This window comes from Salmo salar, chromosome 10 (genome assembly GCF_965601325.2).
Source record: "Salmo salar chromosome 10, fSalSal1, whole genome shotgun sequence".
In the NCBI taxonomy this organism is placed as follows: Eukaryota; Metazoa; Chordata; class Actinopteri; order Salmoniformes; family Salmonidae; genus Salmo; species Salmo salar.
The window spans coordinates 81,228,896-81,246,721 of NC_138300.1; the positions used below are offsets into that span (position 1 = coordinate 81,228,896).

At 40.5% G+C, this 17,826-nt stretch overlaps 1 protein-coding gene across 1 annotated transcript; it reads right to left on the reverse strand.

Annotated features, from left to right (window-relative positions):
• Positions 1-4,866: 4,866 nt before the first annotated feature.
• mlkl (Mixed lineage kinase domain-like protein) lies at positions 4,867-16,850 on the reverse strand. Its single transcript, NM_001140293.1, has 11 exons — positions 16,822-16,850; positions 14,600-15,049; positions 14,299-14,406; positions 13,836-14,013; positions 13,644-13,744; positions 13,349-13,484; positions 10,698-10,782; positions 10,446-10,585; positions 7,771-7,820; positions 7,457-7,597; positions 4,867-5,941 (listed from the first exon to the last, which is right to left on the reverse strand). The coding sequence occupies exons 2-11, from the start codon at positions 15,045-15,047 to the stop codon at positions 5,892-5,894; spliced, it is 1,437 nt and encodes a 478-aa protein (NP_001133765.1). The 5' UTR covers positions 15,048-15,049; positions 16,822-16,850; the 3' UTR covers positions 4,867-5,891.
• Positions 16,851-17,826: the final 976 nt, after the last annotated feature.

Genomic DNA, 17,826 nt, shown 5'->3' on the forward strand with positions numbered 1-17,826 from the left:
TAGTCTGGCTTTTTTGGCGGTTTTGGAGCAGAGGCTTCTTCCATGCTGAGCGGCCTTTCAGGGTATGTCGATATAGGACTTGTTTTACTGTGGATATAGATACTTTTGTACCTGTTTCCTCCAGCATCTTCACAAGGTCCTTTGCTGTTGTTCTGGGATTGATTTGCACTTTTCGCACCAAAGTACTCTCTAGGAGACAGAACGCGTCTCCTTCCTGAGCGGTATAACGGCTGCGTGGTCCCATGGTGTTTATACTTGCGTACTACTATTTGTGCAGATAGAAAGGTGGTAATTGCTCGCAAGGATGAACCAGACTTGTGGAGGTCTACAATTTTTTTTCTGAGGTCTGGCTAATTTCTTTTGATTTTCCCATGATGTCAAGCAAAGAGGCACTGAGTTTGAAGGTAGGCCTTGAAATACATCCACAGGTACACCTCCAATTAACTCGAATGATGTCAATTAGCCTATCAGAAGCTTCTAAAGCCATGACATCATTTTCTGGAATTTTCCAAGCTGTTTAAAGGCACAGTCAACTTAGTGTATGTAAACTTCTGACCCACTGGAATTGTGATACTGTGAAGTGAAATAATCGGTCTTAACAATTGTTGGAAAAATTACTTGTGTGATGCAAAGTAGATGTCCTAACCGACTTGCAAAAACTAAATTTGTGAAGTGGTTGAAAAACAAGTTTAATTGACTCCAACCTAAGTGTATGTAAACTTCCGACTTCAACTTTGTGTGTATATATATACACACACACACACACACACACACACACACACACACATACATACATACATATACACAAAAAATATATAAAAACAATTGAGTTTTTTTTATATCTCCTAGATTTAGATTTATTTTTTGACTGTCCTTTTTGCCATTTATGAATGTGTTATTAATGTTTTTTTGTGGGCTTTAGTAGTAAAGGCCAAAATCAATATTTTATCAAATCATTTTTAATATATATTTTTTTATACCTAAAGGGATACCAGAAATTACAAATCAAATAGCTAAATTATCCATAGTATGACCACCTTCAAACAGTGTATACATGAACCGGAGCACACGACTTGACAAGTAATTTACAGTTGACCAATCATCCCAAATGCAAGCCTACTGCCTAGCCTAACTGTAGCGCAAAGCTCAACAGGGTTGCCAGATTTGGAGAAACCATTTTAGGGGTGGGTCCCTGGGGGGGTAGAAGTGGGGAAAGGTATTGTGGGGGGATATGATGCAGGAAATATTACTATGATGGGGGATTTATCAATAAATCAATAAAAAAATGTACTTTCTGAACTGGCAACCCAGAGTAACAATAGTTACAATCTAAGTCAGTCAAGTGAACCATCCCTTCACCTCGTTTTGTTATAACATCTTTGGTCTGACAGACGTTTATGTGACAACATGAATGAATTGTATGATGTGAACAAACATGGTGCCACACATAGCTGGCATTTAGCTTAGCATTAGCTCATTATCTGAATGTATGATTGGTTACCAGTACTTGAAAACATGAATAAAATACAGTAAATACATTATCCTCCGTACATACTGTACATACGGGTTGCTACAGTAAAAACGACACCATGATATACAGAAACTAATGATAACATAATAAGGCACTTACTTTGATAGGAATGCACACGTCCAAAGTTAATATTATTAAAAAAACTATAAAGAAGGCAATGCGGGCGCTAGACGGAAAATGCGCGAGTGCGGAAAAGTTTGTAAGTTCTGTTCTGATTGGAGATGTGCAAATGCCTGCATACTGGATCTGGGAAACACTGGGGAAGTGTTTGGGTTCTCACTGAAGAGAAAAGTTTGTCTGGCTCAGTAAAGCCTCAAACATACATTTTCCAAAAAAGTTAAATGGGCAACTTTTATGTGAATTCACGTGGAAGCGGAACACACCTCAATTCAAACTGTTAGAAAATAAAACTTGTCAATTTCAAATTATTTTCTAACAAGTTGAAACATAACTATCTATAGGCTAACAGGCAGCGTGCCTTGGTTGGAGGGCAGCGCGGTTAACTGTCCTATTGAGTAACAATCACAACTTACGCTGGGGCGACCATTAGAGATATTTGGAACTCACATGTGAAAAGGTTAAAAACCTTACTCACGTCGGCCTCGGAGGGCAAGATCACCCAGTCCCCTGGGTTAACGGTTGCCCTTGTGCACGGCTCGGTATTGTTTTTGTCAAAGCATACATAAAAAGCATTGAGTTCATCTGGTAGAGGGGCATCGTTGGGCAGATCACGACTGGATCTTCCTTTGTAATCCATAATGGATTGTAGCCCCTGTCACTTGCGTCGCAGCCCGTGTAATAGGCTTCCACTTTGTTCCTATATTGTCCTTTTCCTTGTTTGATGGCTCCGCAGAGGTCGTAGCGGAACTCCTTGTACTTGTTTGTGTCCTCAGCCATATCCTCGGGGTTGGCGGCGATAGTCCTGTTTGCGGTAGCCCTGCAATTTAGTTTAGCGCCAACCTCAGTGTTAATCCAGGGCTTTTGATTGGGGAAGCAGCAAACCTGCACTGTGGGGACAACGTCGCCGATGCATTTCCTAATGAAGCTGGTGACGGAGGTGGTTAGCTCATCGATGCTATCGGCGGAGTCCCGGAACATATTCCAGTCAGTGCTAGAAAAGCAGTCTTGTAGCATAGCCTCCGATACGGAGGACCATTTCTCAACGGAGCCAGTCACGGATACTTCCTGTTTGAGCTTCTGCTTTTAGACAGGAAGCAGGAGTATAGATATGATATGATTTGCAGAAGCGGGACGAGAGAAGGCCTTGTATGCTTGCTTGTGGGTAGAGTAACAGGGGCTTAGGACTTTATCGCCCCTAGTGGTGAAGGAGACGTGTTGATGGAAATTAGTCATTACGTGTCGCAGCCCGTGTAATAGGCTTCTACTTGGAATTGAAATCACTGGCAACAAGGAAAGCTGCCTCCGGGTGCATGGTTTCCTGCTTGTTTATAGCCTCATACAGTTAAGTGCCAGCAGTCACGATAACAGATGAAAACTCTCTCGGGAGGTAGAAGGGTCGACATTTGACCATCAGGTATTTCAAAATGGGTATTGATGGGTCAAGACTTCCACTGCACTAGTCAGCACACCATTTGCTGAAGATACATACCCCTTCCCCTCTTGATTTCCAGTCATACAGTACAGTGCCATCATCCTCTAATAACAACTAATAACCCAATAGTCTCAACCCACCTCCTCTCTCCAGCAAGCTATCTTGAGTAACCCTGGAGTATCACAGGGCAAGAGAGTATTTGATCTGGTGTGTGGCTCGGAGACTCAGCTAGTATTGCGTTGCCACACCTCCAAATTCCCATTGTTATCACAGAAACCTGGTTCGCAATGAGGCTAAGCCTCAGATATAGATATTGGTGGCAGGTAACCTAGCAATTATAATGTTGGGCAAGTAACCAAAAGGTTGCTAGTTCAAACCCTTGAGCTGACAAGGTGAAACATCTGTTGATGTGCCCTTGAGCAAGGCACTTAACCCTAATTACTCCATGGTCGCAGTTGAATGGCATACCCTGGCCGTAACTCCTCTCCAAGTGTGTCTCAGAGAGAATGTACAGTGCCTTCAGAAAGTATTCACACCCCTTGACCTTTTCCACAATTTGTTGTGTTACAGCCTGATTTTAAAATGGATTAGACGGAGATGTTTGTCATCACTGGCCTACACACGATACCCCATGATGTCAAAGTGGAATTATGTTATTCAAAAATGAAAAGCTGAAATGTCGAGTCAATAAGTATTCAACTCCTTTCTTATAGCAAGTCTAAATAAGTTCAGGAGTAAAGATCTGTTTAACAAGTCACATAATAATTTGTTTAACATGAATTTTGAATGTCTACCTCATCTCTGTACCCCACACACAATTATCTGTAAGGTCCCTCAGTTGAGCAGTGAATTTCAAAACGATTCAACCAAAGACCAGGGAGGTTTTCCAATGCCTCGCAAAGAAGGGCACCTGTTGGTAGATGGGTAAAAAAAAAAAACATACATTAAATATCTCTTTGAGCATGGTGAAGTTATTAATTATACTTTAGTGGTGTATCAATACACCCAGTTACTACAAAGATACAGGCGTCCTTCCTAACTCAGTTGCCAGAGAGGAAGGAAACCGCTCAGGGATTTCACCATGAGGCCAATGGTGATTTTAAAACAGTTAGAGTTTAATGTCTGTGATAGGAGATAATGGAGGATGGATCAACATCATTGTAGTTACTCCACAATACTAACCAAATTGACAGAGTGAAAAATAAAAGTCTTCCAAAACATACATCCTGTTTGCAATAAGGCACTAAAGTAAAACTCCAGGGTCGCCATTGGAGTTTGGGATAATGGGATATGCAAAAAAAACACTGGACAAATATAAGCACCCACCACATTATTATAGCTGCGAAGCTCAGCGGTGCTTCTCATGTAGTAGCCAATGATGTCGACCCTGGTAAAGTATTCTGCATGCTTCCCAGCCGGAAGTGTTCTTGCATATATTATGATTACATATTGTGATGTTATGATAACATTTTGTGATGTTTTTTGTTCGTTTTGGACTTCGGTGAGTTTTTTCCCCCCAGTTGTTCGGGAACACAAGATTTCTTCTGGAGGCAAGCCAAAGTCTACGCCCCTTCATCGGTGATTAGTCAACTTTGTCATTCAACGAGAGACGACTCATTTTCTTGCTAATCTTTTCATTGAAAAATACTGCACCAAACATATTAGTTAGATGTAAAATTGCGTGACTAAGACCTCCTCAGCAAAAACATCAAAATTAATGACAGATTTCTTGAGTCATCTTAGATTAATTCTGACTATTACGCGCAAGGAGTCAGGAAACACGTGCAGTTAATGAGTTTAATAATAATGAACAATACAAAACAAGAGAAGCACCTGACATGGAAACATAAACAATACTACCTGACGACTATTAACAGAAGATTACTATATAAAAAGGGTGAGTAATGAAGTCCAGGTGTGACTGATGAGATGCAGGTGTGCGTAATGAGGTTTGCCTGGTGTGTGTAAAGATGGGTTGCCAGGACTGGTGGTTAGTAAACTGGCGACGTCGAGCGCCAGTAGAGGTGACAGAAGTTTATACTGACTATAGCGTCTCAAAATGGACAAACAGTACTATTGCTGTTTTTTTCTTGGTTTTCCAAGTGAATTTTCACCTAAAATGACATACCCAAATCTAACTGCCTGTAGCTCAGGCACTGAAGCAAGGATATGCATATTCTTGATACCATTTCAAAGGCAACACTTAAGTTTGTGGAAATGTGAAAGGAATGTAGGAGAATAACACATTAGATCTGGTAAAAGATAATACGAAGAAAAAGTTTTGTATGTTTTTGTACTATCATCTTTGAAATGCAAGAGAAAGGCCATCACGTGCAATTTAGATTTTGTATGTAGCAGTGCATGTACAAAGTTTCAGACTGAGCCAATGAATCATTGCGTTTCTGTTCAAAATTAAGTATCAAGAGTGCCGAAATGTGCCAAATTTGTTTATTAATAACTTTTCATGTTCAAAATTGTGCACTCGCCTCAAACAATAGCATGGTATTCTTTCACTGTAATAGCTACTGTAAATCGGCCAGTGCAGTTAGATTAACAAGAATTTATGCTTTCTGACAATATCAGATATGTCTATGTCCTGGGAAATTGTCTTGTTACTTACAACCTCATGCTAATCGCATTAGCCTACATTAGCTCAACCGTCCCATGGATGGGACACCGATCCAGAAGTTATTTTAAATCCCATAAAGAATGAGACAGTAAATTGGTCTTCCTTTGACCTGGGGTTGATAACCGGTCTTGCTTGTCCTCTTTTCGGGGGAGTACTCTGGGGATGGAAACCTCTGTTTGTTAGTCCTCCTCTAGCTGCTCAACCACTTTGCGGAGCTTGTCCACTAACACTGTGGAACAGAAAAAACTTGATTACTCAATCTGTCCTAGGTATGATAACCTCTTAATGATGATTATAAGGATGGAAATAAGAACTGGATAACTGAGGACAAATAGGAATCAACATGGACAGATGAAATTGTATCTAGGCCTACAGTAGATTATACAGTGCCCTCTGTAATGATTGGGACAGTGAAGCATTGTCTCTTCTTTTGGCTCTATACTCCAACAGTTTGGATTTACAGACTGTCAGCTTTAATTTGATGGTATTTTCATCAATATCAGGCAAACTGTTTAGAAATTACAGCACTTTTTGTCCATAGTCCCCCCATTTCAGGGCACCAAAAGTATTGAGACAAATTCACTTGTATTAAAGTAGTAAAATGTTAAGTATTTGGTTCCATATTCATAGCATGCAGTGAATACATCAATCAAGTTGGTATATTTGTGCGTCTAACTTTCTCACTCACCATTATTCACGATAAATTCATGATCATGGTAGCATCCACAATGTAGAAGTGTTCAGAAACATTCTATTCTTATGTACAATAAAAAGGGACTCAAAATGACAATGCATTATTTACCATTCATTTCTATTGAGTACAAAATAATCTGAAACACAACCAAAACAAACAGCAAACGCATCCAACAAATGTGTAGAGTCACAAGCTTCATGCAGTCATTGCATGCTAGGAATATGGGACCAAATACTTAACTTTTTACTACATCAATACACATACAGCAAGTGAATTTGTCCCAATACTTTTGGTGCCCTAAAAAAATGGGGGGGGGTTCACCTAATATGGATGAATACCCTCAAATTAAAGCAGACAGTCTGCACTTTAACCCGTTAGGTTCTGAACAGAGTAAAAACTCAGACGATTAGAAAAAGCTAAAATTAAGTTTATTCACCCACTGGGTCATATAGCTTGCAAAGACATGTCTACACAAGCATATATATTTATACCTTCCTACTAGGCGGAGTCAACTCCTTGCACATCTAGACAGCCAATACATCTCGGTTGCTAATCAGGAACTTAATTGGTTCCTCTCACTGGTGTAGTCCTGGCCCTGCCTTTGAGTGTGGAAGTATGTGGGTGTGAGACAGGACTGTTCCTTCTCACTTCATCTGACTTGACCTCGGACCGAATTCTTTGCGTCTCCCTAATCCTCGACTGTCCTACTTTATCAGTGACTTAAACCTGACTGTTGCCTTCCCCTCAATCCTTAGGAGCCATGAGATTTAATAATAACATGTTGACAGAATGTAAACTTTCTGCACTCCCTCGTCAAAGGCCGTAACTTTCCATAGACTTAGTTCTTATCCATCCTCCATTGACCCCAACATATACATTCCTTACACATGTACAGTAATCAATAAGTTCTAGTCTGGTAACATGAATAAGTATATTTCAAGCTAGAATCCAACACCCGGGAGTAAAGAAGAAAGACTGCATCACTGTTCCAATAATTAAGGAGGGCACTTTATGTCTAGGCCTATTAGTTGTGTGTGTTGAAGGTATTACCTCCTGCCGTTGGCCTTTGGAAGCTGTCATAGGAGCGGCAGTCGTTGATCAGTTCCCCCAACTGTTTAGGGCAGTCTTTAGGAAGAGGTTCAGTATATTTGTCTTTACACACCTTCTGATACACATCGTTGTGTGAGCAGTCTGATCAGAAGTACAAGAGAAAACAGAAATGTAATGATACATTTCTAAATATGACAGAGCAAGCATATACTTAGGAGGGAAAGAAAACCCAAGCATGCTATTTTCAGATATACAGTGTCATTGATATTGCTTATAGTGTTTGTTACACACAGCATTGTCGCTAATTGACACACCTCTGAAGGGAATCTCGCGGGTTGCAATCTCCCAAAGGACAATGCCAAAACTGCAAAGAACACAACACTTTTAAACAGAGGGAAATTGCAGTAGACTGAGACCTGAGGGGCCTACATTAGAACAACAGAGACCATTTCAACATAAAAAAAATTGCGTTGCCTTCAGAAAGTGTTCATACCCCTTAGCACAATGTGGAATAAGTTACAGCTCAAATTCAAAATTGATTAAATATATTATTTCGCTCAAACTACACACAATACCCCATTATGACAAAGTGAAAACATGTTTTTAGTTCATTAACATAAGTATTCAGACCCCTGAGTCAATGTTAGAATCTCCTCTGGCAGTGATTACAGCTGTGAGTCTTTCTGGGTAAGTCTAAGAGATTTGCACACCTGAATTGTACAATATTTGCACATTATCTGAAAAGTTCTTCAAGCTCTGTCAAGTTGGTTCTTGATCATTGCTAGAACGACATTTTAAAGTCTTGCCATAGATTTAAGGCGATGTAAGTCAAAATTGTAACTAGGCCACTCAGGAACATTCAATGTCGTCATAGTAAGCAACTCCAGTGTTAATTTTGCCTTGAGTTTTAGGTTATTGTCCAGCTGAAAGGTGAATTTGTCTCCGAGTGTCTGTTGGAAAGAAAGCAGGTTTTCCTCTACACTCTTATAAAAAAAAACTTTAAAAAAAAAGGTTCCATAAAGGGTTTTTCAGCTGTCCCCATAGGATAACCATTTTTGGGGTCCAGGAAGAACCCTTTTTGGTTCTAGATAGCAATTTTTTTTCCTAAGAGTGTAGGATTTTGCCTATGCTTAGCTCTAGTCTTTTTTTTTTACTCCCTAGTCCTTGCTGATGACAAGCATACCCATAACCAAGGGTTGGAACCAGTTCAGGAAACAGAACCAAAAAATAACTGCGGAACAGAGCCTGAAACTAAAGTGATCTAGACAGTTCCGGAACAGAACCATTATTTTAAAAGCATGGGAACCAGTTAATAATGTTATTTTACGCTCCAGGCAAGCTTCCTACAAAATGTCAGTGTGTGTGTTTCTTTTATTATGATTAAACCATGATGTTACAGCAAAATACAATTTGCTCTCAACAACTTTACTATGCAGATTAAATTGCTTACCCGCTCCATAGTACATTTACGTCATTTAGCAGACGCCCTTATCCAGAGCGACTTACAAATTGGTGCATTCACCTTAAGCTGCTCTATCTGCACTGATTGGTTTAGTAATTTAATGTCGAGCTAAATGTAAAAATGTAAATAAATTCATAACTTCATTTTTCTGGTCGGAACAGTAACGTAACACAAATAATGGTTCTGTTCAGAACAAAACGATTGGAAAATGATTTTGGTTCCAACCGCTGCCCATAACATGCTTGCAAATATGGAGTGGTACTCAGTGATGTGTTTTGTTGGATTTGCCCCCAAACATAACATTTTGTATTCAGGATATAAAGTTCATTTCTTTGTCACATTCTTTACTTTAGTGCCTTATTGCATACAGGATGCATGTTTTGGAATATTTGGATTCTATACAGGCTTCCTTCTTTTTACTCTGTCATTTAGTTTAGTATTGTGAAGTAACTACAATGCTGTTGATCCAGCCTCAGTTCTCTCCAATCACAGTCACTAAGCTCTGCAACTGTTTTAAAGTTAACATTGGCCTCGTGATGAAATCCCTTTGCGGTTTTCTTCCCCTTCGCAACGGAATTAGGAAGGACACCTGTATCTTTGTGTCACGACTACTGCCCGAAGTCGGTTCCTCTCCTTGTTCGGGCGGTGTTCGGCGGTCAACGGTCTTCTAGCTATCGCCAATCCATTTTTCATGTTCTATTTGTTTTGTCTTGTTTTTTCACACACATCTGGTTTCAATTCCCTAATTACATGTTGTATATTTTCCCTCATGTCCTTGTCGGGAATTGTTTATTTTGTAAGTACTCGTGCTGTGCGTTACTGCTGCGCAACGGGTTTTATTCCCATGTGTTTGTTGTTTTGTATGCCGTTAGTTTTAGATATTAAACTGCTCCGGCTATTCACCAAGTTCTGCTCTCCTGCGTTTGACTTACCCTGCCACCAGTTACGCACCCCTTACACCATCCAAAGTGTAATTAATAACTTCACCATGCTCAAAGAGATATTCTGTTTCATTTTTTACCCTTCTACCAATAGATGCCTTTCTTTGCGAGGCATTGAAAAACCTCCCTGGTCTTTGTCGTTGAATCAGTGTTTGAAATTCACTGCTCGACTGAGGGACTTTACAGATAATTGTATATGTGGAGCACAGAGATGAGGTAGTCATTAGTCATGTTAAACACAATCATTGCACACAGATCGAGTCCATGTAACTTTTTAAGTGACTAGTAAAGCAAATTTTTACTCCTGAACTTTAGGTTTGCCATAACAAAGGGGTTGAATACTTATTGACTCAAGACATTTCAGCTTTGATACATTTCTAACACAATTCCACTTTGACATTACGGGGTATTGTGCGCATGCCAGTGACACAAAATCTCAATTTAATCCATTTTAAATTCTGTAACACGACAACATGTGGAAAAAGTCAAGGGATGTGAATACTTTCTAAACGGTACTATAATGAGTTTGTGATTTTATATTCATGGTTCAATGGTTGAGAGTGTAGTATTTTGACTTGAAGCTGACCTGTACATCTCACATTCCTTGTTGTATTTATGATTAATACTCTCAAGCTGCTGAGGGGAGCTGTAGTAGAAAGAGCTTCTACTGCTATCCTTAGTCCTCTTCAATGACGTCTCAGTTTTGGCCAGCTCAAAACCTCCCAGCTAACCATGTACAACAAAGGACAGAAAATTACATCCAGATAGAGTACTTAACCTATCACTTTGTAGTGTCAAACACACATGGATGTGTACAGGACTGCATTGAACCTCATACCTTCACTCTGTACCCAGCATCTACCAGGAACATGCTGCTGTTGATGCATCCATGCACTTTAAACTTCTCCTCTGACTGGTGCAATCTACAATTAGAGAGGGATTCACTAGTCATGACAGCTCAAAGTGATTAGGATACACTTTCTTTTATGTGAACTTTTGTGAGAGAGGCGCATAACACTGATACAATGTACCCACTATTTTAGAGAAGATGAAACGCCACAGCATACTGTATAGTACTGGTGGATAGAAGTTTAAGTAGTTGAATCATAAGCTGCATGAATAGTTTCCAACGGAAAAGCATTCCTCATGAAGCGGGTTGAGAGAATGCCAAGAGCGTGCAAAGCTGTCATCAAGGCAAAGAGTCGCTACCTTGAAGAACCTCATATAAAATGTTTGATTTGTTTAACCCTTTTTTGGTTACTACATGATAACATATGTGTTATTTCATAGTTTTGATGTCTTCACTATTATTCTACAATGTAGAAAATAGTAAAAAGAAAACACTTTGCATTCTCTCAACCAGCTTCATTAGGTAGTCATCTGGAATGCATTTCAATTAACAGGTTTGCTTTATTAAAAGTTCATTTGTGGAAATTCTTTCCTTCTTAATGCATTTGAGCCAATCAGATGTGTTGCGACAAGGTAGGGTGGTATACAGAAGATAGCCCTATTTGGTAAAAGACCAAGTCCATATTATAGCAGGAACAGATCAAATAAGCAAAGAGAAATGACAGTCTATCATTACTTTAAGACATGAAGGTCAGTCAATACGGAACATTTCAAGAACTTTGAAAGAAAGATTCTTCAAGTGCAGTCGCAAAAACCATCAAGCGCAATGATGAAACTGGCTCTCATGAGAACCGCCACAGGAATGGAAGACCCACAGTTACCTCTGCTGTAGAAGATAAGTTCATTAGTTACCAGCCTCAGAAATTGCAGCCCAAATAACTGCTTCACAGAGTTCAAGTAACAAACATCTCAACTGTTCAGAGGAGACCGTGTGAATCAGGCCTTCATGGTCAAATTGCTGCAAAGAAACCACTACTAAAAGGACACCAATAAGAACAGACTTGCTTGAGCCAAGAAACACAGCAATGGGTATTAGACCGGTGGAAATCTGTCCTTTGGTCTGATGAGTCCAAATGTTGTATTTTTGGTTCAAATTGCCGTGTCTTTGTGAGACGCGGTGTGGGTAAACGGATGATCTACGCATGTGAATTTCCCCCATAAAGCATGGAGGACGTGGTGTCATGGTGTGGGGGTGCTTTGCTGGTGACACGGTCTGTGATTTATTTAGAATTCAAGGTACACTTAACCAGCATGGCTACCACAGCATTCTGCAGCGATACACCATCCCATCTGGTTTGGGCTTAGTGGGACTATCATTTGTTTTTCAACAGGACAATGACGCAACACACCCCCAGGCTGTGTAAGGGCTATTTTACCAAGAAGGAGAGTGATGGCGTGCTGCATCAGATGACCTGGCCTCCAACAATCCCCCAACCTCAACCCAATTAAGATGATTTGGGATGAGTCGGACAGCAGAGTGAAGGAAAAGCAGCCACTAAGTGCTCAGCATATGTGGGAACTCCTTCAAGACCGTTGGAAAAGCATTCCAGGTGAAGCTGGTTGAGAGAATGCCAAGAGTGTGCAAAGTTTTCATCAAGGCAAAGGGTGGCTACTTTGAAGAATCTAAAATGTATTTTTATTTGTTTAACACTTTTTTGGTTACTACATGAATCCATGTGTGTTATTTAATAGTTTTGATGTCTTCACTAATATTCTACAATGTAGAAAATAGTAAAAACAAAGAAACTCATGAATGAGAAGGTTTTCTAAAACTTTTGACCGGTAGTGTATATGAATGAAAGAAAGAGAGCGAGCAAGCGAAAGAGAAAGACTTATTCAACTAAATAAAAAATGTATGATAGACCGATTCCTTAGTTAAAATTGTATCAATATAACACATTTATGGCAAAGATATGATAGAGATGGTGCTCCGTGCATCATGTCATGTGTAATAGGTGTACTGTCTGGTTTCATGTGTGTGGGCACACATTTCTATAGTGGTACTGTACAAATGTAGGTAGGTTGGCATTTATTGTCATGAATTTTGCCCTGGAGGCAGCTCTGCAGTGGTCACTAGCTGGAACAGCCACAAAGACATTAAATCAGATTTTAAACCTAACCTTAACCACACTACTAAACCTAATGCCTAAAAAAAATACCTTCAATCAAGACCAAAAAGCAGCTTGCACATCTAGCCCATCATTACTGCCTTCAGGTCAAGATTCATGACAATAAACATCAACCTTCTACCTGTAGAAGCCCTGTGCTGCATCCAGACTCATGACAATAAACATCAACCTGTTACCTGTAGAGACCCTGTGCTGCATCCAGACTCATGACAATAAACATCAACCTGTTACCTGTAGAGACCCTGTGCTGCATCCAGACTCATGACAATAAACATCAACCTGTTACCTGTAGAGACCCTGTGCTGCATCCAGACTCATGACAATAAACATCAACCTGTTACCTGTAGAGACCCTGTGCTGCATCCAGACTCATGACAATAAACATCAACCTGCTACCTGTAGAGGCCCTGTGCTGCATCCAGACTCATGACAATAAACATCAACCTGCTACCTGTAGAGGCCCCGTGCTGCACCCAGACTCATGCGAGCCTTTCTGTCCCAGGGTAGCTTCCTTTGGGAATCCAGAACCTCTCTCAGACTGCCCTTCTCACAAAACTCCATGACAATGAGGAAGTTTGGATTGGGTCCTATAGGACAACAAGGGTAGAGAAGATCATTATTAAATGCAACAAGGGCACATCATCACATTTTGAAATATACTGCAATCACATGGTGATTTGATCCTGTCCTATATTTCTTCAGCAATTACTACACATACTGTAAAACAAATACAGACGCTTACTCACCGTTCTCTTCCTGGACACAGATCCCAAACATTCGCAGGATGTTTGGTGACTCAAAGCGTTTCATAGTCTCCACTTCCTTTTTAAAGATGCTTCTCACCTGACTGTGTGGGACAAACATAACCCATTAAACAAATATGTTTAGCACCGAAGCTGATATTACAAGAACTCTGAGAAGTCTTGTATGCTATATACCTCAGGCTTGTGCCCCTTGAGTAGGCGTATCTTTTGATGGCCACTGTGAATTTGTTGTACTCTCCTTTGAATATTTCAAAGTTGTCATTTTTGATGAAGGGCTCTTTGGGCACATCATAGATCAGCTCCTCTGGCTTGATCTCTCTGATGTCTTCATGAAAAATACTGGGCTTCATTACTGTCAATGGGAAACACACAACAAAGTCACTGAGATGGCAAGTCACATAGGCACATCAAACCAATAACACAGAGAACTGAAGGCATCACAGCACATCGTCACGCAAAATACAGTGTGGACGGAGAGACCATGGGATGCTGGCCTGATGTAGGATGCAAAACTGTGCTGATAGGACATACTCACAGTCTCCTTTATCATCAGGCGCAGGTTGAAATCAGTAAGAAATTAGAAACAGCAACAGTTACAAGTACAGTTTGTAATGACAATCTATAGAGGCTTACTTACAGGTTTCCAACATGGCTTTGATGTCTTTCACATCTTTTTCGGTGGAGTCCACTTTCTCGTGCACTGTGTCCACACTTTGCTTTGTGTCCTCTGCCAGAGACCGTAGCACTGTGGGACATAACAGTAACACACACACACACACACACACACACACACACACACACACACACACACACACACACACACACACAAATTTGGCGTAGTCAGCAGGATCAACAACTGGAGCTTTCCCTACCTGCTCATACAGAGAGGCCATTTGATTATGACCTTGCACTGAAACGGCATGGTAGAGCTGTCTCACATTTCTGCAGCTCCAGGTGATCACTCTTCCTGTCAGCCTCATCCTCTCTCCATCGTGTTGTCTCTCGAGCCTCCTGAACTAGCTTGTCACTCTGATCCACCTGCAGGGCTAGCGACAGCCCCTGAGCCGCATCATTCAGACGCTCATTTAAACTCCCAAAATCATCTCCCTGGTCGTAGGCCTTCAGGATGCGCTCCAGGTAGCTGGCGCAGGCGTATTTCTTAACCACGTCCTGGGCATTTTCCAGGGTGAGTTTGAGCTCACATAGGACATTCTTCACAAGGGAAGGCTTTTGCCCCAGTCCCTTCACCTTGACTTCTCTCACCAGCTCTTCCAAGGCTTTTATGCGCTGGGCCAAACGCTGACAGCGCTTCTTATTGGCTTTCACTTCCCCACATAGAGAGTAAAGCTTCTCCGCTATGCCCAAGATGGGATCTATGATGTCCATGGCTGGAGGGAAAAGAGTGGATTAGGAAATGCATTAGACAAGGTTTTCCCAAACCATAGCTCTGAGAAAGTCTATCAACCATAGCAGTACACTAACCTGTCGAACTGACCATGTTGTTGACAGCACCAAACTAGTTCAATAATTCATGTTGAACGCTGTGTTGTCATGTGTTGCTGCCTTGCTATGTTGTCTTACATCTCTCTTTATGTAGTGTTGTTGTCTCTTGTCATGTGTGTTTGTCCTATATTTATATTTAAAATAAATAAGGCCTCCTTATGTGTTTGAGGAGGCCTTTTGGTAGGCCGTCATCGTAAATAAGAATTTGTTCTTAACTGACTTGCCTAATTATATACAACAAATAAAAAAATACAGTCATACAAGTTCTGGGGACGTCTCTCTCACTTCAGCTAGACATTATATGTGCCGATTGTGTGTGTGTGTGCGCAGGGAAGGCATTGTTACCACCTAATTACATAAATAATATAATCTGAAATGGGTACATCAGGTTTTCTGGTCATTTTTAACCTTAACTTCTTATTTCCATAGCTACTTTGGCACTGAGTAATGTCAGTTAATGTCTTTCGAACATTAGTCTGGTAGAGGAAGGGAAACTTGCTTATCCCTGAAACACATCCGATGTGAGACTAATGTGCAGTTTTTAAGTTCTTGTGATAGCTGAGGGAAGTTTATTTCATTTGGCCTTGATTTTTAAGTAATGTTCAGTTGAGCAATCAATGACAAATGAACAGCAGCAGTTATGACAAACAATAAGGTCTGATTTCCCAGACCCAGGTTAAGCCAAGTCCTGGACTACAATGCACTTTCAATGGGTATTCAATGAAGAAAATTGCTGGTGATGGCATGGATATGATGTAGCTACCCCTTTGTGTTGGCTGGCAACCCCTGCTTAGGATCATTCAAAGCAATAGCATCTGTCTTAGCCATTCCAAAATCACAGAACTGTATAATTCTACAACCTAAACTGTTTTTCTATTGCCTCTAGGAGGCAACTGAATAACAAGTGCTGACAAGGAAATAATTCGTAAGCAGCTAATTTCAACAGACTGCCTTGCTCTCGAGAACCCAAGGGGGTTTACAGCTTTCCCGTATTGGGTTCTCAGCTCAATCTCTGCGAACTACTTTACCTCCATATCACATCAAAAATAATTTCACAAAAGCTAAATATACACTTACTGTAAACTGTTTTAACACAGTTGCAGCTGACAGTATTTTTCAGTTACACACAGGTGATCATACAGGGATGATTTCTGTATTTTGAAAGTTACATATCTTGAAAACTTGATTGCTGACAAGCTAAACATTTTGGGACTGTCAAGTCAACAACGGACTAAAGAAACAAATACAAAAATATAGTTTTTGGGTGGATTGCAAGCGAGGCGTACAGACGTTAAGACAGAGCATCTGTGCAGCGTCGGGGGAATTTCCCTCAGGCGGCAGACAGCTTCGTGAATAGACGGTATATATTTACCGTCTATTGAATGGGCTATAGAGCCCCCATATCACTAGTATGAGTCACATCTGTCGATTGGTTGTAGTATGAAATGTTTCACACTTGCCAGCATCTATCAATGACAACCAGAAGTTCTCGCCTTTCAGAGGAGACAGACACGCTAGTGAGAACTTTTGATGAATGGTTTGAGCAAAAGGCATTGTTCTCAAAAGCAGGAAGTAGGCTATAAGACAAATCACACAAAACAAGCATTTGTTAATGTTCTCAACCTAAAACCTATTGTACGTTTGAAATGGAAAATACCTTGAGAGACTGTTGTTGGTGCTGTGACTCTGACATCTGAAACCGAAAGGAGATCGCACCCTTAGAATGCACAGGTTTCTATGGACCTCCTCCTACACCCCTACCGCTCACAGAAGAGCTTCTTATTTTTCTTCTGTGGGTTTTATGGCAAACTACACTCAAAAAGTTGTATTGCCACCACCAACTGGACGGTTTGAAAAAAATACAAAATAATGATGAGATAAAAAAAAAATCCATACGTAATCCACCCTAATAAACATAGTACATTGCCAAAGCAAACAAAACTCCCACTTCTTCCTTTTAGTTCTCCATATCTCCCCTCTCAGGCTTTAGAGGGTGGTACAGCTTGTGCCAATGTTGCATGTAACTCCTTCGCTGAGAAATCTTTCAGCCCCAGGAACCTCTCCGCCGCAATCACTATGATTTCTATCTTCCTGGACCTTCTCTCCACATTGGCAGTGCCATTGATTACCATAGCTATAAATGCCACAAAGTCCACCTTCCTAACCTTTAAAATGTCAGGATCCTGCTGGTGAAAGGCAACCCCTGCATCCTGCAGTGTATGCCTATCCACTACCTTGGACTCTTCATCTCGGCTTCTCCCTTCTGCAAACACTTGCTACATGATCAACATCGTTACAATTATCACACTGCATTGGTCTTGGGATAAATTCTCTGACTCTGTAGTTTATATACCCCATCAGCACTTGAGTAGGGAGAGACTGCATATCAAAAAACAAAAGAACAGTTAGACTTCACTTTTTCACCATACGATTCAACCGACGTGCTTCAATCACTCCAGGAATATATATCTTCAAAATCAGATACTGAACAGTCAGCAGCTATATAATTGGTAGACGCGTTTTTTAATGCTTGCTGTGTGATTTGCTGGCTAAGTAGATAGCTAAATATCCAGTGGTGGAAAAAGTACCCAATTGTCAAACTTGAGTAAAAGTAAAAATACCCTAGCACAAAATGACTCAAGTAAAAGTGAAAGTCACCCAG